Below are 25558 nucleotides of genomic sequence, written 5' to 3' on the forward strand. Positions count from 1 at the left end.
TTTGGGGGTAGTTTATGGGTTGAGGGGCAATCCCTGGGGTGGCAGGACAGGTGCCAGGGCAGGGGGATCAAAGGGGCAATCGACAGGGTAGGGGCAGAGCTGGGGGGCAGGTAGCAGGGCAGGGGAGGGGCAGGGGTCAAGGTGGGGCATTGCAGAGTTACCCCCCTGCGCAGGTGGTGGCTGGGCAGCTGCACACGGCTATTTGGCCCCAGAGGCCTGCTGGCTGCCCCCCAGGCGGGTTGACCATGCCCGCCTCGAGCTGCGCAAGCTGGCGCGCACCCGGGAGGAGATGCTGGAGCTCGGATACGCCTCCACACCCCACGGACACTCCCCGCTGTGTTTAGCCCAGCTCTCCATACCATACCAGGCAGCGTGTCTCTGGACTCACTCTGTACTGGGGAGTTAAGGGGAAGGGACTGGAGATGCCCAGAGCAAGGGGGCAAAGCACATCACCTGCATGTGGGATGAGAAATGATGGTCCTGATTTGGCACCCTGTGTCTGTCCACACCTGGTCCCTTAGGAGCATTTGGAGCGTGCGAGTGCAGATTTGCAGGCTCTGACCCTGGGAGAGACCCCCGGGCTGGGAGATGTTCAGTGCGCTGAGTCCCCCCAGTCCAGTCCATGTAGAAGCCATTTCCCCTCATGCCCCTCCTCAAGTATCCCTCCCAGTATGGGGCTGTGTCTGCTGCTCTTACCCCTACCCCCCCAATGAGGGGAAGGCAAATTGGTACCTGCCACCCCGGGCTGGGGAGGGACCATCATCACCTTCAGAAAATATCCCCACGCTGAAGGTTTTTAGGCCCATCTGCTGAAAAGATCCAGCAATGAAAAGGGAAAGGGTTTTGTTTAAAATAGCCTGAAAGGAAGAGGGGCCAGGAAATCCCAAAATAAATGTTTCCCTAATAGGGGAACTCCCCCACCACAGCTAGTGGCATGGGTGGACAGGAAGGGTGAACTGCAAAAGGCTGAAACTGGGTTAATTTACATTGCATTCTGCCCTGTCTCCAGAAACAAAGCATCTTCAGCAGAGACAGGGTTTTTCCCCGGTCCTGCCCACACCTCAGCTGGGAATCCCATCAAAGGGCCCTTCCCTGGCAGCAGAGCACCAGTGACCATCTGCCCTCAAGTCAAATGGTCCCCTCATTCATTTCTGCTTCAAATCCCCACCAAAGATAGGATTGTTGTAGACCAGGGAGGTTCACACCTTTGTGCAGAGGAGTCATAATGGATGTGCGTGGCTTGACACAGCTGGAGTCGCTTCTCCAGACTCATTATCATTAGGATACTGGCATGTCTGGCTGTACAGCCAGCGACCCTGGGCCCGTTGCACTAAGTGCTACGCACATGAGCAAAGGTGTCCCTTGCCCCAAAGTGATCAGCACTAGAATAGCTCGGACCTTCTTCTTCTCTGCTTAACCCAAATGCTCCCACCCGCACAGCTGAGTCCAGAGACAGGTTGTGGGAAAGGCACCTGTGGTGGATGCTCCATATAACCACAGAGGGGCACAGGTATTCAGGCTAGCAGCTGTTGTGAAGGCCAGTTTTGTTTTCAGGCGGCATCCGTCATGGAGCAAAACTAACAGCGTGCAATTCGGATCACCAGGCAAAGAGTTTGGGAATAAAGGTAACTCAAACCAACAGTCGGGATGAAGAGTTTGCAAGTCTTCCTGATTACTTATTGTTATTAATAATGACAAACAACTAATACCTGGGCAAAAATGACCAAAAATATATTATACTTGCACTAGAATGGACTCTACACACACTCTTACTCAGGCGTTTAGTGGACCTTAATTCCCTCAGCTGATGGGAGGGGATGGGGGTCATGGCTCCTACCCCATAAGAACTGCTCCTTCCAGGGGGACAGGTGGCCCCAGCCCTCCACAGGCCCCTGGGGTTGGGCTTTCAGCAGCCCAGGCCTTGAGGGGACATTAATCCTTTTAGCGAATGTTAGAGGATGAGGGTCATGGGGGCCCATTTGTCCTATCGCCATTGGGACAGACCCCAGTTGCCCAACTGGGCGTGTGGGGGAGTGAAGTGAAAAAAGTTTGGATAGGGATGATCCTGCCTCAGGCAGGAGGATGATCTACATGATCTCTGGAGCTCCCTTCCTGCCCTACTTCTCTATGACCATGACCACGACCACGACTCTGGCTGGCTCCTTCTCATCAGGTGCCTGACACCTGCTTGCAGAGCCTGCTACATCCCCCGACTCCTCACAGCCCCCTGCTCCACAAGGGGTGTTAGAAAGGGCTCCATTTGTCCCTCCAGGGATGTTAGCCTGGCTCCCCAGGCAACTCAGCCCGCCTGGGGAGAAGGGAAGATCTCCCCTTGGGCTGATCAAAGCACCCATTAATGCCTTTGTTGTGCCCTAGGTTGTGGGAGGGATTTGGATGAGCTCTAGGGTAGAACATGGGGCAGAAACAGGGTTGACTAGGAAGGTTAAAGGTGAAATATCTCATGTCAGAAATTTCTGCTTTTCAGCTAATCCAGTCTTCACTCATGGAGGCTCCTTCTGCCCCATGTCACCTCCTTGTCATGGCTGCTTCTTCCCCTCCTGGGCAAGGAGAGATGTCTTTCCTTTTCAGCTGAAGACCAAAGATGCTCAGATTTTTTTTATTTGCACATTTTGGTTTGGGGGGCAAAATAAACAGTTTTATGGGTCATATTCCCTTGAGTGACATGCACGTTTTTCAGTCCCAGAAAAACAAAACCCCTTTGCTAATTTTCATTGACATTTTGTATTCCTTTATTTACTTGCCAGCAAAATATTTTGCAGAGTTCATTTTGCTGGAAACAATTATTTCTTTCTTCACCAAAGACACTTTTTTAAATACTAAGAAACGATAAATATTTACATGTAAGATCTATCCCATTCAAAAGCTTTGTATCAGAAATTCTTTAGAGGAAACTCAGAAAATCACATTTAAAAATTAAAAGCAATTAAAAAAACTATTCAATTAAAAAAAAATTGTACAAGAAAGATTAGGCATGCTTTGCACCCCTGTGGTCTAAAGTCTTTGGCAGAGCAGTTCATTGATAACATACCCTTGGCTGTTCCCCTTCCTGAGATATCCTGTGCCCCAAACTTTAGGATTGAAGCCTTCCTGGATCTTCCTCTTGATGCAGACAAATTTGAGTGTGTGACTGAAACGAAGATTTTTTTTCCCCCCACAAAACACTCCTGACTTTAGCAAAGGCAAGAGTGGAAAGACACAGAGGAAACATTTCCCAGAGACTGGAGAAGGCAGGAGAAGTCTGCCCAGAACAGAAAAGTAGCCTTGGTCTCAAAGAGGCAAATCCTGAAAATGCTGTGAAAGTGGGAAGCCTTTCCCCAATCCTTGTAGGCCTTCCCCAAACCCTTTGCCCCGCCCCATCACATCAGACCTTGCCAACGTATCCCCCAACAGTTTGGGGTGTTTAGGCAACAAAGGTGCCGGCTGAAATGGTCTCGTGGTTGGGGAGGAGGGCAGAGAGCATTGGGAGGGTAGGGTCAGGGCCACTAATAGGGGATTATGGAGGAAAAGTAGGTGCCAGGTGCTTTTGGGACACTGCAATTCAGGGCAATGCTGGCAGGGTCTGAGGGCAAATGAGGCTTGGGGAGAGGGTGCGCAGTGAGGGGAGGGCTGTAGAGCAGAAGTGAGAGAGTTGAGCCTGCAGGTGAGGGCGGTCCTGGTAGGGTCCCCCCTGTCTTCACCCAGGGACCCTCCATGTGTCAGCCAGGGAAGCCCATGCCACCAGGGTGGCCCCAACCACAGCCATAGCACAGGAAGTCTAAGTCACTCCCTTACCCCACAGTGAGCAGGCCCATGGCATGAGCAGCACAAAGCATACGATTGGGGCGGGGGGAAGAGCTAGTCCTCTGTCAGAGGATGCTTAAAGGCTGAATGCTTGCAGGTCATACATCCTCGTCGTTGTCTCCTGGGGCTATAAATGCAGACGGCATTTCAAGGCTCGGAGGCTGGTAATGCTTGCGGGGGTTTGGGGGGCCCTTGGTTCCAGTATTTCTGGCAGGGGTAAAAAGAGCTTCAGATATGTCACTGTCTTAGGTCCTGGCTGCCAGGGCCATGGGGAAGAGCAGTTTTTTCTCTGGGGGATGCAGTCGCTATGTGAATGCCTGTTCCCAGCTACTGTCATGGCCATGGCTCAGGGGCTGCCCAGCAAGGGATTGGGGTGAGAGAAGGGGGCAACCAGGAAAATATACTACCCCTTCCTCAAGGAGGTCAGATGGGTAGCTGATGGTTAGCCTCTCCCATGTGGACTTCCCTTCCAGCTCTTGTGATATAGAGTTAACTAGTTGAGTTTTGTGGCGATATGATTGATGGAAGCCACCGTCTTGAAGTGGGCCATCCTCACCTCAACTCCCGTTAGGTTATGCTGAATTTTCTGTGTTCTGGAAGAGTGGAGGGGACCAGTCCAGGCCCGTTTGCTCCTGAAAGAGGGTTTGCTGGACAGCTGCTCACTTCCTGGCAGAACACATCTCCCAAAAACATTTCCAAGCCCATTTCCCCATCTCCTGTCCATGCTGTGGTCAAGTTAATTGAGGGAAAGTTTACCCGTGCTGCCACCCTGTGGCTCCCACCCCAAAAGCTTCCACAAGTGTAGTGGGAATAGACCCTGGCATGGCCAAGTATTGCCAGAGCCTTTCCTAGTGTTCTTATGGGGGGGACTATAACTACAACGTACTCATTAGCAGATCATCAAAAAGGAAAGTAGGGCTGGAAGGGACTTCTATAGCTCATCTAGACCAGCCATCCCAGGCAAGTCCCTGCCTAACCTCTCTCTAAAACTACACATTCAACCCTACCCTACAACTACAAGGCAAAAACATCAAAACCATGTTATCCTGCCACAGGTAAGAACAACAGCAGTCTGTGTCCTTATGACACAAGGGTTGTCAAAAAGCAGTCAAGGGATGAGTCCACTGTAAAATTAGAAGCTTCAAGAGGCAAAAGTCAGCTTCACTTGCTTTTGAGGTACTTCAACAGCAATGTGCTTCAGGCTTTCTAGCTGCTGCTGCTGATTTGGAGGCAAGGAAGAACTTCTTTATGGTAAGGGTGACCAGAGTCTGGAACAGACTTCCCAAGGAAGTCTTCCCCAACCTTGGAAATCTTCAAGAGGAGCCAGGACAGACACTTACTGGGATTTTTTGATCTCAGCTGTATTCCTGCCGAGCAGGGGGATTGCACCCGATGATCTTTTGAGCTCCCTTCCAGCCCTTAATTTTATGAATTGCTTTCAACCTTTCCCATAGCCTCACTGGAAGAATCAGCAGCTCTTTAAAAACCCATATGATCTATTCATCTCCGATATCCCTCGAGAGCCTCAGTCACAGGTCCCTTTTCCCCTACCTCCAGGCTTTTGCTCCTTGTAAATAAGGGGCAGGTGGGTCAAGGTCAGCACAGTACTGTTGTTGTTGCATCCTCTGCCTGAGACAAGGAGGCTGTGGGCAGGTACCAGGTGAGAGAAAATAGGGCCATGCTCTTGCCTGGATGAAAAGCCATCTTGGAGCCAGTCCAGTAAGCAGGACCAGCTTGATTTGTTTGGGAGGAAAGCAAAGAAAGATTTAAAAATATTGGAAGGCACTCAGAGATATAGGCACAAACTCCAACCTAGGCAGGGGACTCCAAGTTCCCCTCTGACCCAAACTAGGTGGCAGATTTGCATCCTCATTGATATGTTCAGCCTTGTAAAAGTAGCACCTGCCCTGAGCCATTCTCCTGTGCCATGGGGGTGAACATCAGAGAGACCCTGGGCGTATGCGGGCTGGTCTACCCAAAACAAATATTTAACCTGGGCAGAGGGAGGCTGGAAAGTGCATTGGCAGATGGGGCCACCTATGTGGCAGAGAAGAAAATACTGCAAGGAATGCAGTCAGGACTGTTCCCATCTGGAATATCCTTTGGAGACACAGTAGAAGCCCCCAAGATTGGGGGTGTCTGTAAGGATGAGTACAAAATCAGTGTGAGGAACTGGCTTGGGAAAGGGACAAACACATCTGGACCCCAAAGGGACATGGCCTCTGAGTCTGCCTTCCACGTTGACTTGGACTGGCTGCCCTGACCCCAGGGCTGCGTCTGCTGTTCCAGCTGACCAGCACGTTAGCTATCACTGGGGATCTGGCTTGTTGTGCTGTAGTTCCCTGAGTGGCACTCCTGGCCTTATGGAGGAACAGAGCCAATTGGAGATGGTGGGGCTATGGAGACAGCAGGTGATGCTGTGACCCAGAACATGATCTCTCAGTTCCAGGAGTCACGGATTTCATCTTGGCCATCACATACAGCTGAGCTTGCAGAGGAGTTGGAGACAGAGGGAAGCCTGGGGGCATGCAACAAGCAAAGCAGTGAACCAAAGAAGAGGCCTGGGAGTTTCCTAGGATAAAGCAATCAAGAACCGATTTATGGATATTCCCTTTATTGAGCTCCTTGTCCAAACTGGTTCTCTCACAGGATCAGAGGAACTGCCTAGGTGATTATCTTGTCTGGTTCTTTATCAAGACAGTAAAAAAACTCATGACAATAAAATGTCCTAAACACCACAGCAAGGAAAAGAAAGTGATCACCTTGCTGCCACAGGTGGTAGTAGCCTAGGACTTGACAGTTCAAGAAAGATTGTCCGTTTTCAGGGCAACTTTGGTTTTGTGTCTCCCCACTTTTATCCTCTCTGCTCCCTGGCTTTATCACTTAAATCTTACCTGTTGTCTTCTCTGTCCCAGCTGTCATCAGATGCTACCAGAACTTCCCATGTGAGACACTCTACATGGAAGCAGGAAGAAGCTGGGCGCATTACAGTCCGCAGTTTGAACCCTTACGCTCATTGCTCAAGGACGATGAGGGAAACTGCCCCCCATTCAGCATGATGATCCTGTTCCCATGGGTTCGCTGGTGCTTCTTCAGGGCAGAGCTCTGCTGGAAACACTTCTGGCACTGGAGACAGCGATACGGCTTCTCCCCCGTGTGCACACGCAGGTGATTGGTGAGGTTGGAGCTCTGCGTGAAGCTCTTCCCGCACTGGCTGCAAGAAAATGGTTTCTCCCCTGTGTGCACACGCACGTGATTGGTGAGTTTGGAGCTCTCAGCAAAGCTCTTCCCACAATGGCTGCAGGAGAAGGGTTTCTCCCCCGTGTGTATACGCATGTGCACGGCAAGTGAGGAGCTCTCAGTGAAGCTCTTCCCACACTGGCTGCAGGAGTATGGCTTCTCCCCTGTGTGCACACGCAGGTGGTTTGTAAGTGTTGACCTCTTGGAGAAGCTCTTCCCACAATGGCTGCAGGCAAAGGGTTTCTCTCCTGTGTGCACACGGAGGTGATTGGTGAGGTTGGAGCTTTGTGTGAAGCTCTTCCCACACTGGATGCAAGAGAATGGCTTCTCCCCCGTGTGCACGCGCAGGTGATCAGTGAGGTTGGAGTTCTGGGTAAAATTCTTCCCACAATGTGTGCAGGAGAAGGGTTTCTCCCCCGTGTGCACACGAAGGTGATTGGTGAGGTTGGAGCTCTGCGTGAAGCTCTTCCCGCACTGGCTGCAAGAAAATGGTTTCTCCCCTGTGTGTACACGCACATGATTGGCGAGCTTGGAGTTCTCCGCAAAGCTCTTCCCACACTGGCTGCAGGAGAAGGGTTTCTCCCCCGTGTGCACACGCACGTGCACAGCAAGTGTGGAGCTCTCAGTGAAGTTCTTCCCACACTGGCTGCAGGCATACGGCTTCTCCCCTGTGTGCACACGCAAGTGGTTACTAAGTATTGACCTCTTGGAAAAGCTCTTCCCACACTGGCTGCAGGAGAAGGGTTTTTCTCCTGTGTGTATGCGAAGGTGATTGGTGAGATTGGAGCTTTGTGTAAAACTCTTCCCACACTGGATGCAAGAGAATGGCTTCTCTCCCGTGTGCACGCGCAGGTGATCAGTGAGGTTGGAGTTCTGGGTAAAACTCTTCCCACAATGGCTGCAGGAGAAGGGTTTCTCCCCTGTGTGCATGCGCAGGTGATTGGTGAGACTGGAGCTGTAGGTGAAGCTCTTCCTGCACTGGCTGCAGGAGAAGGGTTTCTCCACTGTGTGCACACGCAGATGACTGGTCAGTTTGGAGCTCTCGGTGAAGCTCTTCCCGCACTGGTTGCAGAATAACATTTTCTCCCCTGTGTGCATGCACTGGTGCTGTGTGAGATTGGAGCTCTTGGTGAAGCTCTTCCCACACTGTAGGCAGGAGAATGGCTTCTCCCCCACATGCACACAAGTGTGGCTTCGCAGGTGATCCCACCTAGTGAAGCTCTTTTTGCACTCAGCACAGCGGTATAGCTGCTCCTGCATGTGTATGCCCTTATGCACTTGCAGGTCATTTAGGGAGACAAAGCTCCTCCCACACTCTGGGCAGAGATGGGGGTGCTCCCCTGAGTGCATTTTTTGGTGCCCAAGAAAAGGGCATGGATGGTGGAAGCTGTCGCCACGCTCAACACAAGGCTGGACATTCTCCCTCCACTGGGTTCTCCTGTGGGCCCCAAGTTCCTCTTTGTCCCAAAAGCTCTCACTGGGCAGTCCACATATATGCAGCCCTTGCCTACCAGGAACAATGCCCTTGGGGCTCTTCAGGTTTCTCTGCCCTTTAAATCCTTCCCTGTTTCTTTCGATCTCCACTGTTCTCTGTCCCTGCTGGTGGGGGAGCTGGTTTCTGGCCTGAAACAGCTTCAGGTTAGTAGGCCCTTCCTCAAGATGCTGCTGCTGCTCAGCTCTGCCCAGTGTTTCAGCATCTGCTGGGTAGACAAGAGCCCAGAAATTAGTCCCTGTCTAGCTGACAGAGGGAAAGTTCTGCTATTATCCCTTGTTGGGATGTGCCCCAGACCCTGGATGGGCCTAGGTTCCTCTGTGTATGAGAAGGGGTCCAATTCGACATGGACTCTGAGTCTCAGGTCACATAGGTTGTATCCCTTGTGCCCCAGTTATAGAGCACAACACGGGCAATTCTGGTAAACACAAGGAGATGGGTGACAGGAGGCCTCCTGAGTCTGGGGGGGGCACCAGTAGGGCACAACTGGGAGGGGGAGGTTCCCCAGCAGCTGATCGCAGCAACCAGAGGTGGGGAGGGTGGGTCCCCAGCAGCCACTCATGGCAGCCAAGTGTGTGTGTGTGGAGGGGGGTGGCCCCCAACAGCCTGTCGCTGAGTACACCAGCGGCTCAGAGGAAGTGCCACTGATGTCCTGCCAGCAGAGCCAATTTTACAGGGGGCACAAGTGCTCTCCATGCCCCCATCAGCTGGAGCACTTGCTCTTGTGGGGGGACACCAGAGCTCTCGGGGAGGTGATGTCTGTGCCCCACCCCCAGTGCATCGCCTATGCACAAGGAGATGCTTCTATCCCCCTACCCCAGACATGAAAGCTTGTGAATCCCAACTGTACCTAGTAGGCATTTCATACCGCTGGAGGTATTGTTTGAATATTGCTTTTATTCCCCTGACTGTTCCAGAGACGAGGAGCAGAGTTCCAGTTCAAACTAAACAACAGGACTAGCAGCAGTGGGTAACAGATCTGCAGCCTCTCTATAGCCCAATCTTTAATAGCCACCCCCAAAGTTTATGCCAACTGTAATAGCTGCCATAGGACTATTCAAACAAGATCATGCCCTACCAAAGATCACAACAGAGGCTGGCCTATCAACTCCTGCATTACTGAGAAAAAAAAATGGAAATTTAAGCTTTTGGTACCCCCAGGGATACCAGATTTGTGCCTCAAATCAAGACAGCAGGCTAGGCTTTGTCCCTAATATTTTAGTATTTCCCTGTGCGCAGCCCCTCCCTTCCATGACAAAATGCCTCCTGAGAGGAGGATCTGAAGGGTTGAAGGTGAATTTCCTACTTGAACAGCCCTAAATAGGGAAAGAATAAGGGATCAGTTGCTTGTCCCTGTATTAGTGAATGGCAAAGAGTGGGTACACACACCTGCCTGGACAACACAGATCTGGTTAAGCTGTGTGATGTCAGGACCTTGTGGCAGCAATTCAAGGCAAGTGTTCAGGTTTCCAGCTCCCCCTGGATATAGAGAGGTTCTGAGCTGAGGTGTGGCTGGACGGAGGTTGGGGATTTTCAGGACTCACCTGGGGACAAGTCCTCAGAAAATGAACTTTCTTCAGTTTTCTCATCATTCCAGACCCAGAGCTCCATCTCTCCTCGCTGTATGCGGCAGATTAAGTCTGGTGTGGGACCTTGACATCCTGTGTTGGGGAGTATAGAAAAGGTGTTTACTCCACCATCCAATGCCCAATTGGGATTTGGAAAAAGTATCCAATGAACTCAAACATTTTAATGGGGAATAAAAGGAAAAGGAAAGGATGACGTTCAGGATAAAAGAGAAGTGACTACAGGCAGAAACTTCAACAGATCATGGTCTTGGCCACCAAAGCAAGTGCAACAATCAATGTTTGTATGAAATATAAAGCATCATCCCCTCCAAAAGCTCACAGTGGCAGCAAGGAAGGTAGGCAGAGATGCAGTGATATGTGATGTGCAAGGAGGAAGAAAGGGAATGCTTTTACATATTTTTGAGATACTGATTTGAAAACAGACATTGCACAGCCATCTATTGAACTGATCTTATTTCGGTAATTCTAGGCAACCCCCCACCCCCAGAAATGTGTATATTCTCAATAAAGGTTTAGTGATGAGTCTTGAAATTGAAAGGGCCATGCCAGAATAATAACAATGAAGGCTTGTATATAGGAAAGAAAGTAATTCATTTTGACACTGCCTAGAAAAGGATGACATTATAACAACTGTAGAAGCAACTATAGCAGCTTTTTCATCCAATGGGTAGATTGTTACAGGAGATGATCCAGAGCTGTATATGTACTTTCGATATAGACTGTTTGCATTAGGGATATAGATAAGAGAAGGAAGAAGACACACTGTTTACAGAATGAAGAGGTTTGTAGTACGGCACCAGTCAATGCTGTTTCCCAAGAAAATAATTTGATAAAATTACCTCTAGAAGAGATGGTCATTCAATAAAAATAGGTGGCACAATGAACAGAAGTAGAGATATAACCAAATTCAAAGGCGACACCTTGTGAGAGCAACAAGGTCCTACACAGTATTGTACTTGCTGTCTTTGGCCTGTTCTCAAAAGGTAAAATAAAGAAAACATCAAGGAAAGGAAGAAATGGTGGAAGTTAGTGTAAACAGAAAGCTTGGGCTGTGTAAACCAACTTATAAAATAGAGAGCTTAATGAAGATTCACTATGAGATTCAGGGAAGGTAGCTTTACCTACAGTAAACAGAAGTCTTTGTGAAGAAACAGAAGTGGATTTGGATCAAGTCATATATTCAGAAAAGACAAGAGCTATAAAAATAGCAGTAGCAAAAGAAGCAGTACTGAAAGGCTTGTATGGAGAGCTGGACACTACAGAGGATGAAAAACAATTGATATCCTGTCTTAAATCTGTAATTATTCAAGTCTCTTGTTTAATCATGTTGTATTGAATGCTATTTGTAATGCGAAAAAAAGTATTAAAATGTGAGCTGAAACAATTCTTGCATTTTGAAATTTTATTGAGAGGGAGAACGTTTCAGAGAACATTTGGAGCCACTGACACTGTGAATAAAGTTGAAATTCCAGCTGACAGTGCAGAGGAAAATCAGGAAAGTGGTAAATTAATCTGAAAGCAAGCAAGCAAGCAAGCAAAGAAGTTAAATAGTAGGTTCATGTACTCAACCTGTGGAAGCTCCTGAAGCATTAGAAGATGAAGGGAAATTGTGGTTCTGTACTTAATGAAAGAAACAATATAAGAAAGAAGATTTGAAATAAATCATGACTAATTATAATATCTATTTTCTCCTTCAAACAGAAAGGGAGTAACTACCAAAGTTCAAATGACAGGAGAACAAATATGACTTAACCAAACTTTCCAAACTGATGACCAATTATTGCCTCCAGAGTCAACAGCAACAGGCAGATCAGGGATAATCACTTTGGGGCTTGAGAAAGGGAAAGAGACTGTCACTAATCATTAAGGAAAGCCCAGAAAACAATAAATTGGCCTTTAGATATCTGGAAAAAATAAAAGCATTTGTGCAGGTCCCCAAGGAAGATCTTTAGAAGAGGTTGAGGAATAAGAAAGCATCAGAAAAGGACACCAGGCTACTAAAAGATATGTATATCCTCCACATAAAATCAGAACAAATGGTTTTCACCACTTGTTCACAGGCACACACCCAGACACCAACTTGTGAACAGTGGTTTTCACCAACGCTCTGCACTTAACCAACTCACTTTTACTCACAGGGATGAGTGTCACCAAAGAAGATCTTAAATCATCTCCACCACGGGTCATGCAATTTTTGCAAAGAGACTTCCCAGTACGAAGAATGATTCGAGCAGAAGACAACATCATAGAATAGCAAAGCAAGCTGTGGTCCAGTGATGAAGATGCTAGAAAGTAATATGGGGGGAAACTTAGAAGGGCTTCTCATTAGAAGTACCTGTGTCCATCATGTGGACAAGTGTCACTAGAGAAGGTGAGGGAATGGAAAAGCCATGAGTTGCAACAGCAACTGCTGCCAATACCACCACTGGTTACCACCCAGTGTAAGTTAAAAAGGCAGAGAAAGGGGATTGAGGGCAGAAACAGATGTCACCAAACTGCCTGCTACAGTGGAGCAGTCAGGAAATCCATAGTTTCATAGTTTCATAGTAGCTAGAGTCGGAAGGGACCTAGGTAGATCATCCAGTCCGACCCCCTGCCTTAGCAGGAAAGAGCACCGGAGTCAGATGACCCCGGCAAGGTGCTCATCTAACTTCCTTTTAAAAATCCCCAGGCTAGGAGCCTGCACCACTTCCCCTGGAAGCTGGTTCCAGGCCCTAGCCGCCCTGACTGTGAAGTAGCGCCTCCTAATATCTAATCTAAACTTACCCTCCGCCAGTTTGTGACCGTTATTCCTGGTCACTCCTGGCAGCGCACGGGGGAACAGGGACTCCCCCAATACCTGCTGATCCCCCCTGACCAGTTTGTAGCAGGCCACAAGGTCCCCCCTTAACCTTCTCTTATGGAGGCTAAACAGGTTCAGGTCCCGTAGCCTCTCCTCATAAGGCCTGCCCTGCTGACCCCTGATCATACGAGTGGCCCTCCTCTGAACTCTTTCCATATTGTCCACGTCCCTCTTGAAGTGTGGCACCCAGAACTGGACGCAGTACTCCAGCTGCGGCCTGACCAGTGCCGCATAGAGGGGGAGGATCACCTCCCTGGACCTGCTCGAGATGCATCTGTGGATGCATGACAGGGTACGACTGGCCTTCTTGACTGCCTCCCCACACTGCCGGCCCATGTTCATCGTGGAGTCAATGACGACTCCAAGATCCTTTTCCGTCTCCGTGCTGGCAAGAGGGGAGTTCCCCAACCTGTAAGTGTGGTGCCGGTTCTTCCTCCCCATGTGCAACACCTTGCACTTATCAGTGTTAAACCCCATCCTATTCTCATCCGCCCACCGTTGCAGCCTGTCAAGGTCAGCTTGTAGCCTATTGCACCCTTCTAGTGCGCCCACATCCCCCCACATCTTAGTGTCATCAGCAAACTTGAACAGGGTGCTTTCTACCCCCTCATCCAAGTCACTGATGAAGATGTTGAACAGTGCGGACCCGAGGACCGAGCCCTGCGGAACCCCACTGCCCACGTCTTTCCAGGTCAAGAAGAACCCATCCACTACCACCCTCTGGGTGCGGCCCTCCAACCAGTTGGCGACCCATTTGACCGTGTGGGCATCGACACCACAGTCTCCCAGCTTTTTGATGAGGACAGGGTGAGAGACAGTGTCGAAAGCCTTCCGGAAGTCCAAAAAGACTACATCCACAGCAACCCCTGCGTCTAATGATTTGGTGACCTGATCGTAAAAGGCCACCAGGTTGGTCTGACAAGACCTGCCACTGATGAACCCATGTTGGTTGCCCCTGAGCATGCATTCCCCCGCAAGGCCCTCCTGGATGTGTGCCAGGATAATTTTTTCAAAGAGCTTACCCGGGATTGAGGTCAGACTAACTGGCCTGTAATTTCCCGGGTCCTCTTTTTTTCCCTTTCTGAAGATAGGGACCACATTGGCCCTCTTCCAGTCCTCCGGCACCTCGCCAGAGCACCACGAGTGCTCATAGAGCCGCGCCAGGGGTCCCGCAATGACCTCGGCCAGTTCCTGTAGAACCCTAGGGTGAAGATCGTCCGGACCAGTGGACTTGAACACGTCCAGCCTCTCCAGAAGTACCCTAACTAACTCCTCGCTAACCCTTGGCCCAGGCGTGTCTCTCTCGGGGCCCGAGGGGGGCCCAGCAGGGAGGTGGCTGAACTGGTCCCTACTTACATAATCCAAGGCCAGAGAATCCATAGGTCTCCTCCATACCCAGGGCACCCCAGGCTTTTCCTGCTTAAAGAGACATGTCCCTGGACTATCCCCAGCCTGTCTCCTCAAGTGAGGAACCCACAGCTTTCCCCACTTCTAGAGATCCCAGGAGTGTATCTCTATAAATGGACAAATCCTGGCTTTCTTCATTTACAGAAATGTACCCCAAGATTCCCTAGGGCATGTCTCTTAAAGAGAGGAAGCTGAGCAGAGGCTCCAGGGGCCCAATCCTTCCCAGAAATTCATGGGATTTGCAGGATCGGGCCCCTCAAGCCTCCAGAGTAGCAGGCCAAGGCAGCTGAAGGGTGCAGGGAGCTCTCCCACCATCCAGCAAACAGATGTCCACCACAGTTGAGCAGCACAATATATTACCAGCATTGTTGTGGCTAACAATTTTAGGTATTTGCAGTGCAACAAAGGGTATGGAGGTCATTTTGCTACGTCTTTGTGCTTCCATAAACATTTTTTTGGAGGCACAAGGGTCAGGACAGGTGACATTTGTTTCCACCTGAAATGTGCACTGCATGCTGGGATTGTTAAGCTTTTGGACAAAAAGAGAATGAGAAGGATAAACCAATTTCCCAAGGAGATGCTTGTTGGTGAATGAATTGAAGATGATACAAATATGATGGGACGGCAAAGGCAGGTCATTTTGCAAAGAAATCGCTGGATATGGAAACAGCAGGGGTTACACCGAGGAGAAGACCCCTGCAAAGGCATCTGAAACCAATAGAGTAGGATATGAGACTGCAAAGAGGGCAAGAGGCTTGAATGACAACAGAGCAGTGGGGCAAAACTGCATTCAACCCACCAGCTAAAATGCAGGAGGATACGACATTTCTGATCTCATGCAGCTCTGGGTGGGGAAACAAAAACCAGAACATTACCCAAGGAAACAAGGGCTTGGTAATTCCTCAGCATCTGATCCTGGTAAAGCATCTTGTCTCCAGCTTCCAGCAGCTCCCACTCCTCCCGTGTGAAGTACACAGCCACATCCTCAAAGACATCTGTGAGCTGCAAGTCACAAGCATTACACCATCAGCATCTCCTGCTTCAGTCTTCATAAACCTGAGTCTTACTCTTCAGCTGACAGCTGCTCCAACTAAGGGTCGGCCTGGACACATCTCCACGAACAGAGCCGTGCATTTGTCTGCTGTAGCTCACGTCATTGAACTGATCTTATTTCGGTAATTCTGGGCAACCCCCCACCCTCAGAAATGTGTATATTCTCAATAAAGGTTTAGTGATGAGTCTTGAAATTGAAAGGGCCATGCCAGCACAGCTATTACCTCTACCAGTACATGCTGTGCCAGTAAGGTAGGTACTCCCATCGGAACAATGCCAGTAGACACTGTGGTCCAGGGGCCCCAAGTCTCCTCTGGGGAATCTGTTTTCATGGCAGTGTCTCACAGAGAATACCCTGCCTGTCAGGAGACTTCTTGTTTCTCTGCAAGGCTCTGGGGTGAGGAGTTCTGCGGGTCCCAAATCCCAGATTTACTGCCCCATAAAACTCAGGGAACCTCCCTGCCACTGCCCTACATGATCTGGGGCTGCTACATCCATCCCTGGTGTGTCTGGCCATGGAATGGAAATGGAGGGCAGAGGAAGAGACAGCCAGGAAGGGGGAATGAGGATTTGTAATCGGCTGGGCTGGAACAGATGGGACTCGGTGCAAACTCAGCCTTGGAGCAGGAAAATGAGGGGCTGTGGCTTTCCAACTCCATGCAGAGACGAAGAACATAAAAGTGCTGATTGTCCTTGGGCACAAGTCACACCTGTGGGTTTGGAGCGGGGTCCTCCAGATATAAACAACTCTAGGAAATTTCTCTTTGATCCCAGTCAGACACTGATGCAAGGAGGCTGGGGTTCATTTCCCGTTCTCATAGCTTGAACCTGGATTTCCCTCCAGGACTAAGGAACACTGCTCACTCCTAGCAAACTGCCAGCTCATCATCTGGCCCTGGCACTAGCTGGGCTGGAGGCACCCTGCTGGACTTAGGTACAGAGCCCCTCCATGCTTCTCAGGGGGAACCTGGTGGGCTCAGCTGAGGAGACCCTCACCCCATGCTCCCTGGTGCTGGCTGGGTGCCACAAAGTGCCCAGAGGGACTCTCTTTTGGGCCCCTCAGTCTTAAAATGCTCTCTTAGGGGATACTGACGCAGTGCTTCTAGAGGCAGGGAGTGCTGGACCCACCAGTGCTGAGGGCAGCTCTTCTAATCCCAGTCTCCCAGGCTATCTGTACTTGGCAGTGAGCTCCTGCTTTCCCTGAAGCCCTCCCTGCTGGCTCCATTTGGATGCAGCCTTTCTTTCTAGTGAAGCTTCTTTTTGTGGCTCTTCAGGTCTCTCTGCTCCTCTGGCTCTTCCCCATGCCCCCAAATCTTGCCAGGCTTTGTACTGGCTCCACACTCACACACCACTGCACCCTGTACCTTGCTCACAGCCATGTTCTCTCCCTCCTGTGGACACCTGCCCTGCTTCTCATGCACTTGGCCTGGCTCAGGTGTCAAGAGTCCCCTCTCCCCTGATCTCCCTGGGGACGGCTTCAGAAGCAACAGGTGTACAGGTCCTTCTTCAGGAGGCTGCTCCTCAGCTGTGCTCAGGCTCCCTGCACCTGCTGGGAAGGGAAGAACATCTACAGGTCATAGGCCTCGCTGGAACATCCATCAATACATACATACTGCTCCCATAAAGGCTATTTTTTGCTAAATCATTGACCAAAGTAGGTCTGTTCAGCAAACCTGGCTGATGCCTGAACTCCTCCTATAAGCAACTCTTGACATGTGGGCCAGAGGATGGGAGGGGGTGATGGCTGTACAAGGTGGAGAACAGTCCAGTACTAGGATGATAAGGCTGGAACAGGAACCCCCAGATCAGGATGTGGAGCAAGCCAATGTCTCAAGATAGTCAAGATATTGGTGGAATGCAACACATAAGGTGCTTTGACTATAGGATGAAAGGAGAATTAGAAATGAAGAAAACTATGTATTGGCTTAGGGGAACTTGTGTGGTGCTGTGCCAATGTCTTGTCATGGGCATATGTGTGTTACCACCTTGTTTGTCAGACCAGGAGTATGTTAAGGCCAAACCTGGTCAAACCTTTGCCATCAAACCAAGCCTGTGTTCATTCTTTGAGACAAGACTGATGTTGGGTCCCAGCCATGACTTTTTGCTGGCACCACAGTCCCCGAGACTTTGGGGCCTGCCACACACTCCAAGCTGGATAGAAACCAGTTAAAAAGTTGTTCCAGATCTTCGAAGACTAATGATGTAGCTGGTTGGCTCTTTTTGAAGCTGGATGGTTATTTTTCTGACATGTTGATTACTTTGCACATATGGCTGGTCTAAATTTATTACATTACTGACCAGTGAATTAGAATCATAGAAAATTAGGGAAAGACCTCAGGAGGTCATATCTAGTCCACCTCCAAAGTAGGACCATCCCCAACTAGATCACCCCAGCCAGGGCTTGTCTTATAAACCTCCAAGGACGGAGATACCCCCACTTCTATCGGTAACTTGTTCCAGCGCTTCACCACCCTCCTAGCGAGAAGGTTTTTCCTAAAATTCAACCTAAGCCTCCCTTGCTGCAACTTGAGACCATTGCTCCTTGTTCTGTCATCTGTCACCACTGAGAACACAGTCTCGCTCGCTCCTCTTTGGAACCAACCTTCAGAGCGTTAAAGGCTGCTATCAAATCCCCTCTCAGTCTTCTCTTCTCTAGACTAAAGAAACCCAGTTCCCTCAACCTCTTCTCATAAATTGTGTGATAGTTACTTTGCAAGTGTGGCCAGTCTAAATTTATTGGGCAAGTAACCAGTAAACTGCATAATATATGATATGTGCAGCAGCAGCCTGAGGTTCTAACAACACATCAATAACACTGGGCAAGGACACGTTAGCTCTAGTGACACCGGCAATGGCAAAGCCCTGCTACTCCTCCATGCTGGCATTTGCCTAAGTCAGCCCCAGGCCTCAGCGTATGGGAAGAGAAAGAGATGGAAATGTCTAAGTCCCGCAGGTCTTCTAAGGCCCCTGCTACATGTTACATATATTATGGAATTGGCTGGTGAATCGTGCTTGTCCCCAGATGGGTTTCCCTTGAGCAGTAAGGCAGCTGCTCCCTCCAAGGAAACTGCACTGCCTGGCTCAGGGGCAGATGCCACTGGTCTTACATGCACAGAGTCCACGACACTGGCTCTGAGCTTGTGCGTGAACAAATTTCATGTATATATGTGTGTATAATATTCTACATCTATACACACGCACACATATACACATACACGTGTGTTGTGTACACGCACACATATACACATACACGTGTGTTGTGTACACGCACACATATACACATACACGTGTGTTGTGTACACGCACACATATACACATACATACACACTTTATAACAGAGCAAAAAAATACATACGCATACACTTTACAACATAGTAAATTAATTTGTATATGTAGTATATATTTATACATACACACACTCTACAACATAGCACATTTTATATATATATAATATAATGTAATTATATATAGATATAGATATATATATAGATATAGATATATAAATACATATACACAAATACACTTTATAACAGCAATTATATACATATACGCAGTTTCTAGCCTAGCAAATTAATCATTGACAATGCATAGGGGGTGCCCCCCCTGAAACTGGCAGTGCACCCTGACAAGCACCACTAACGCTGCCAGCGGCATCTGTGGGCGGTCTTTGGTTGCCACCCCACTCCCTCAGCACCAACACCACCGGAGGCATCACCAGGCGGTCCCTGATCACCACTGGCCGCTGCTGTCGGTAGCATCTGCAGGTGGTTGCGGACTGCTGATTGGCACTTATCACCCTCCCACCCTCTGCTGCAGACACTGCTGAGGCCGCCTGTGGGAGCTCCCTGCTCGCCGCCACCGTGCCCCCCAGTGCTGCCGCCTGCCGGCGATCGCCATGCCACCCCAGCCTCCGGGGGGCATGCATCATTCATTAAATTAATTATATACATTGCCAATGTATTTAATATGCTACACCCTTCATGCAAAATACAGGAGAGCCACCTATGTCTGTACCAACATTTCTAAGGCAGCCCACCTTATTCACTAATCCTTGTGATGTCATAAAAGGAAGCTTCAGGATTGCAAATGTCAATAAGTCACCAAGCAAAACCTGGGGGAACTGCCCTCTTCCATCTCTCCTTCACACAGCCATGCATGTTGATGATTTTAATAGCCACCACACAGACTCAGGTTACTCACTCAAATGAAGAGAGTGACCTGTTACAAAACTGAGCATCCAGCAATGACCTTGCCCTGATCCATGACTCTAAAGTGTGGCACCTTCCACTCAGCAAGACAGGACCAAAATTATTCACTCCCTTGACACAAGTCGGTTTACATCAGCCAACAGCCACCCACAACCAGCATCTTGCATTGCTCTCAATGACCTTCCACACAGCCACCATCATCCATTAAATGGATAAAAAACCCAGACAGATCATCAGGAAAGTCAACTGGTCCCTATTCATGGCGATCCATTGTTACCATCCTATGGCAAAACATCCCAGCTGATGAAGTTTATAAGCATTTCTGTGATCCCCTCTATAAGTACAATCCTCTCCTACCAGAGGATTTCACCCTCTGTGAACTTCTTGCTTAGATGGGAAGTGTGCTGCTGTACTAGGTTTCATAGTTTCCAGGGTCGGAAGGGACCTGAGCAGATCATCAAGTCCGAATAGGTAAGTATGAAAAATATGGCAATCCAGATATCACAGATCACCTGCTTGAATCACTCAGTGCTGCTCATCAGAACTGCTGGGAGGACTCAACTTCATGACTGAATTTATGTCACTCCAGTCGGAGGAGCTGGGGCCTCATTCACCACCTGGGAGCATCTTAATGTCCCCCAACCCAAATTTGACCATCTGTGTTAGCCAATGGCATTGCCAGCCACTTTCTGAAAGTGATGAGAACCCCAGAACAACAAGGATTTTGAGTGAAAAAATACATGGAAAATTGTGTTATTTCCATCAAAATGTTCAGAACCAAGATCCTCCCCAAACCTTTTTACCAACACGACTCAACTCAACTCTGTGCTGTGCAATATAAAATCTGGCACTGAAACTAGCTATGACAACATGCACCCAGACTTTCTGAAACATCTCAGTCCTTGAGCTCATAATTGGCTTTGACTCTTATAGATTCATAGACACTAGGGCTGGAAGGGACCACAGAAGATCATCGAATCCAGCCCCCTGCCTCAGGGGCAGGAAGTCAGCTGGGGTCATAGGATCCTAGCAGGATAGACATCCAAACGTCTCTTGAAGGTGTTCAAAGTAGGTGCTTGAACCACCTCCGGCGACAGTCTATTCCAGACCTTGGGGGCTCGGACAGTAAAGAAGTTCTTCTTACGTCCAGCCTGAATCGGTCGCGGCAGAGTTTGTGACTATTCAACCTTGTGACTGTTTCAGGCTGGACATCTTAGGCAAATTCAAGAGGAGGTTGGATGATCACCTATCTGGGGCCTGTGGCAGGGGGTCAGGCCAGATGATCTGTTCAGGTCCCTCCTGACCCTAGCTACTATGAAACTAGAAAACCTTATCATCCCTTGGGGTACTCTGGTAAACAAATGTTCCTCCAGATCCTGGTGAGCACCCCGATAAACTTATAGGCAGTCACCAAACCACCCGAGCATGCGCTTTTCCAGGCTGAAGAGTCCCATGACTCTCAGCCTCTCGTCATAAGGTCTGTTTTCCTAACCTTTGATCATGTGTGTGGCTCTTCGCTGGACTCTCTCAAGTTTCTCCACATCCTTTTTGAATTGTGGAGCCCAAAACTGGAGGCAGTACTCCAGCTGTGGCCTCACCAAGGCCGAGTACAAGGGGAGAATGACGTCCTGGGATTTGCTTGAGGTACATCTATGGATGCAAGCCAGCGTTTTGCTCACTTTACTAGCTGCAGCATCACACTGAAGGCTTATGTTCATCTTGTGGTCAATCATGACCCCCAAGTCCCTTTCTTCCATAGTGCTAGCCAGTGTAGCACTGCCGAACCTATAAACATGCTGCAGGTTTTTCCTCCCAAGGTGGAGAACCTTGCATTTTTCGGTGTTAAACACCATCAGGTTCTCATCCGCCCATTTTGTGAGCCTGTCAAAGTCAGCCTGAATCACCCTCCTGTCCTCAGGTGTGGACACTATACAGCAGAGTTTGGTGTATCTGGCAAACTTGGCCAGTCCACTTCTGACACCAGTGTCTACATAATTAATGAAGATATTAAATAGTATAGGCCCAAGGACAGAGCCTTGAGGGACCCCACTGGTCACAGGGCACCACAATGATTGACTTCCTTCAACCACCACCCTCCTGGCCCTACCGCGGAGCCAATTCCCCAGCGAGTGCATTGTGGTGAGGCCAAGGCCGCTGTTACCCAATTTTGACAAGAGGTGATCATGGGATACCAGATCGAAGGTTTTTTTAAAGTCAAGATATATGACATCAATCTCTTCTCCCTTGTCCAGGTGATAGATCACCTGGTCATAAAAGGAAATGAGATTGGTCAAGCAAGACCTACCCGCAACAAACCCGTGCTGGCTACCCCTCAGGATGTTGCCAACAGCCAATTTGTTAAGAATGGCCTCTTTAATAATCTTTTCCAAGACCTTCCCCAGGATAGAGGTTAGGCTGATGGGTCCGTAGTTTGCCAGATCCACTCTGCTCCCCGGCATGCAGAGTGGGGAAGCAGGGACAGCATGCAGGTGGGCAGGGATGAAGTGCCGCCACCTCCCAGGAGCAGGGCCAGGGCAGGGTGGGGAAGCTCACCAGGCTAGGTGAAGGCAGTGGTGCCCCTCTGTGGGGTGGGGAAGCTGATCGGGCGAGTGGGTGGCAGCAACGGTTGCTGCATGCAAGTTTCCCTGCCCTGCAGAGGGGCATGGCTGCCCTCACCCCACCCCAACCCTGCTCCTGGGAGGCAGCGGTGCTCTGTTCCTACCTACCTGCTTGCACATACTTTCTAGAACTGTCCAAGTACCCTGAGGGATATGTGTACCCCCAGTTGACAACCCCTGACATAGCACATATATATATTATACACATACACATGCACACACACTTTATAACTAGCAAATCATTGTATACACACACACACTTTATAATGTAGCAAATTCATTACATGCATACATATATATACACACTTGTACTTTATAACAGCAAACAATTTATATACATACACAAACACACTTTGTAACATAGCAAATTATATATACATACATACACATATACGTGTGCACACAAACACACATATAAACACAACAAACTGAGGAAATTATAATCCAAAAATGTTGTTTGATTCATCTTGTAATCATTAGACTCTTACATCTCTCTCTTACTACAATTCACAAAACAAAATCTAGCCTTCTTCAGCATCTTGAAAGCGCATGCGAAATCCTGTGAAATATGAACTTTCATTTCTACCCAGGAGAACTTTTACAATCTTTTCTCTGATGCCTGAGTTTGTGCCTGAAAGCTTGCAATTAAAAACTTTTTTCTGCAAAAATCTTGTTGGTCTAATAAAAGATATCACCTCTGTCCATGAGCCCCAATTGCTTTCTCCTCTAGACCAATAAGGCTACAACCTGGATACCTGCAACATTTCCCTGGCATTCATGTCATTGAGCAGAGAAACATAGTTAGGTGTGCTAGTCCAAAATCAGGTAGAAGGCAGGGTAGACCTGCACCTTTGAGACCTGGATACTTATATATCTCTATCTGCATAAGAGACTGAGCATGAGAGAGAGGGGCACGGCCTCTGAATCAGAGCTTCCCAGACATGAAATGCTGGAGGCCATAAGTGGGACAGGAACAGCGGAGGAAACCCTGGTCGGACCCAGGTCGCTCTCCCTCCCAGCCCCTGCTCTCTGCCATGGTGACACGGGCCTGTTGATGTGCCAGTCTGTGACATGGGCAAAGCCCACCCAGCAGAGCTATAAGCCTCTCTTAGTGATGGGGGTCACTAAGGGCACATTACTGAGAGCTTGGGACCACAAAAAATCCAAACAGGAGTGAGGGTCACATGCTGAAAATGAGTGCACTGAAGGGGGCACCAAGCAGAGCACATTGGGCAGTGCCCACCTGCCCTCAAGGAGCCAGTGGACACGCCTTGGGACACAGGCCTGGTTGGCACATAGTGGGGTCATGGACCTTAGGCCCACAAAGCAACAGTTAGCAGTATGCATATATACATGCATATGTACACGTATACATGCACGCACAACACATATACACTTACACTTTATAAAGGAGTGAAATCACCCTGCGAGATATTTGCATGTACATGCATGGATGCATACGCACGCACGCACTCACACCCCCCCTCCACACAAGTCAAGTGATTCCTGAGACCACCCCAACCACAGAGGCACCTTAGCTGCTGTTGCATCATTGGTGATTTGGGGGGCAAATTGCCCCGCTGGTGCCATCTCCTCTCCCGGTAGAGGCAGCCCTTGGCTCACAGGGAGCTCACTCGCTCTTTGACAGCTCTTGTTTTCAGCCAGCTCGGACGAGGGCACTGGCTGGTGTGTACATGGGGCGGGGGGTGTAGGTATACATGGGGGGAGGGGGCTGACGCCACTTCAGACCCTTTCGCAAGATCTGAGGGATGAGCTTCACCCACAAAAGCCTGTGAGGTATTTGCACACAGACACGCGCACGCACAGGCCCACCAAGAAGCACGCCCAGGCACACGCGCGCGCACACGCCGAGGCGGTGGCGCTGCGGGGGGGGGGGAGGCAGGGCGAGACCCCCGCCCGGCCGGCACTCACCTCCGGGCGCCCGCGGCCCCGCCCCACAATGCACCGCGCTGCCCCTGAGGGAGCGGCCGAGCGCGGGGGCCGGGGCCGGGGCCGGATGGCGAGGGTGGCGGCGGCCGCGGCCATGCGACGGGTGCCCGCGCTCAGCTGAGCGCCGCGCTGGGTTGAACCGGTGCGCTCTGTTTTTAAGTCATTGACAGTCATTCAGTCACGCGGGGCGGGCCCGGCCCTGCCCGCGGGAGGAGGGGCCGCGCCGGCGCCGTGTGGTGGTGCGGGGCGGCCCGGCTCGGCTCGGCCCGACTCGGTTCGGTCCCGCCTGGCTGCAGCGCTGAGGGAGGGAGGAGGAGGCCGCGGCTGCGGCTGCACGAGGCAGGTGGAGGCCGGTCCCGGGTCGCCTGCGCCTGCGGCTGCGGGACACGGGGTGGGTGTGTGTGTGTGTGTTGCGGGAAGCCCTTGGGTAACCAGTGTGCGGGGGGGGTGGTATAAGAGAGAAGAGTCTGTGCGTGTGCATAAAATGTACCCTTCATACATTTAAGTGTGTGTGTGTAGAGAGGGCGGGGGATTGCCCTTAGGTAGTGTGCCTAGTGTGTGTGGGTGCACGCGCACTCTCTGGGGGGGTTACCCTTGGGCAGTGTGTAGTGTGTGTACGGGGGTGGGGGGGATTGCCCTTGGGCAGTGTGTGTGGTACCCATATCATGCTATGTGCACATGTGTTTGGAGTGTGCGCGCATGTGACCTTTAGCCCAGATGTGTGTATGTGTGTTTGGGGAGGAGAGGGGGTGACCTGCCGTTTTCAGCCTGCCGTCTGTGGACCCCCGAGGATTGCCACATTATGTCTAAGGGGACTGCAAAAGGTGACTGATCAATTAGACGTATGTGGACACCCACACTTTCAATTCAAAAGGGTCCACACCTCCGTTCAACGGTTTTTAGCGGTCTACAAAGGAAAGAAGGTTAAGAACTACTTCCTTAGATAACTTGTATCTGTGTCAGAGAGAAGGGAGCGTGTGCGCGTGTGTGTTTGGAGTGTGTGCATGCATGTGTGGCATTTTCCTTGGCTGTATGTGTGTGTGTTTTGGGGGGGGCTACCCTTAAGTAATCTCTGTGTATATGAGAGAGAGAGACAGAAAGTGTGTGTGTGTGAGTGTGAAATTTACCCCAGATATATATGGGGGGTGTACATGTGTTTTTGGGGGCAATTACCCACAGGCAACTTGTGTGTCAAGAGGGAGTGAAGTTTGTGTGTGTACATGTCTGTGTGTGAAATTCACCCCAGATGTGTGTGCATGTTTTGGTGGGGGGGTTACACTTCGGTAACCTATAGACATAGGTTATAGATGAAGATAGGGGGAGACTGAAAGAGAGATTGCGTGTGTATGAGACAGAGA

General features: G+C 49.9%; 2 protein-coding genes across 16 annotated transcripts in view; one reads left to right on the forward strand and one right to left on the reverse strand.

Annotated features, from left to right (window-relative positions):
* Positions 1-2743: 2743 nt before the first annotated feature.
* Positions 2744-24342, reverse strand: LOC149852766 (uncharacterized). Of its 9 annotated transcripts, none has more exons than XM_090029713.1 (6): positions 24183-24342; positions 16789-16970; positions 15247-15373; positions 12249-12407; positions 10078-10194; positions 2746-8741 (listed from the first exon to the last, which is right to left on the reverse strand). In XM_090029713.1, exons 2-6 carry the CDS (start codon positions 16801-16803, stop codon positions 6787-6789), a joined length of 2373 nt encoding a protein of 790 aa, XP_089885839.1. In that variant the 5' UTR covers positions 16804-16970; positions 24183-24342; the 3' UTR covers positions 2746-6786. The 9 variants fall into 9 exon arrangements, with proteins under 9 accessions (XP_089885841.1, XP_089885840.1, XP_089885839.1 ...); XM_090029712.1 differs by having other exon boundaries at positions 16789-16973; XM_090029709.1 differs by having other exon boundaries at positions 2747-8738; positions 24183-24295.
* Positions 24221-25558, forward strand: part of LOC149852767 (uncharacterized) — a 29414-nt gene continuing 28076 nt past the window's right edge. For 3 of the 7 annotated variants that reach the window (XM_090029744.1, XM_090029743.1, XM_090029745.1), the window contains exon 1: positions 24359-24591. The gene's annotated coding sequence lies outside the window, so the exon portion shown is untranslated. The other 4 variants (XM_090029741.1, XM_090029742.1, XM_090029738.1 and 1 more) reach the window with 4 other exon arrangements.

This window comes from Crocodylus siamensis, chromosome 15, assembly GCF_052110815.1.
Source record: "Crocodylus siamensis isolate JL-2025a chromosome 15, ASM5211081v1, whole genome shotgun sequence".
Taxonomy (NCBI): Eukaryota; Metazoa; Chordata; order Crocodylia; family Crocodylidae; genus Crocodylus; species Crocodylus siamensis.

Coding starts and splice junctions, on each gene's coding strand:
- LOC149852766 (XM_090029713.1), bottom strand. Junction 12,408..15,246: donor CCAAGCCCTTGTTTCCTTGG/GTAATGTTCTGG, acceptor ATTACTTTCTAG/CATCTTCATCACTGGACCAC. Junction 10,195..12,248: donor ACTCATCCCTGTGAGTAAAA/GTGAGTTGGTTA, acceptor TCCCCAACACAG/GATGTCAAGGTCCCACACCA.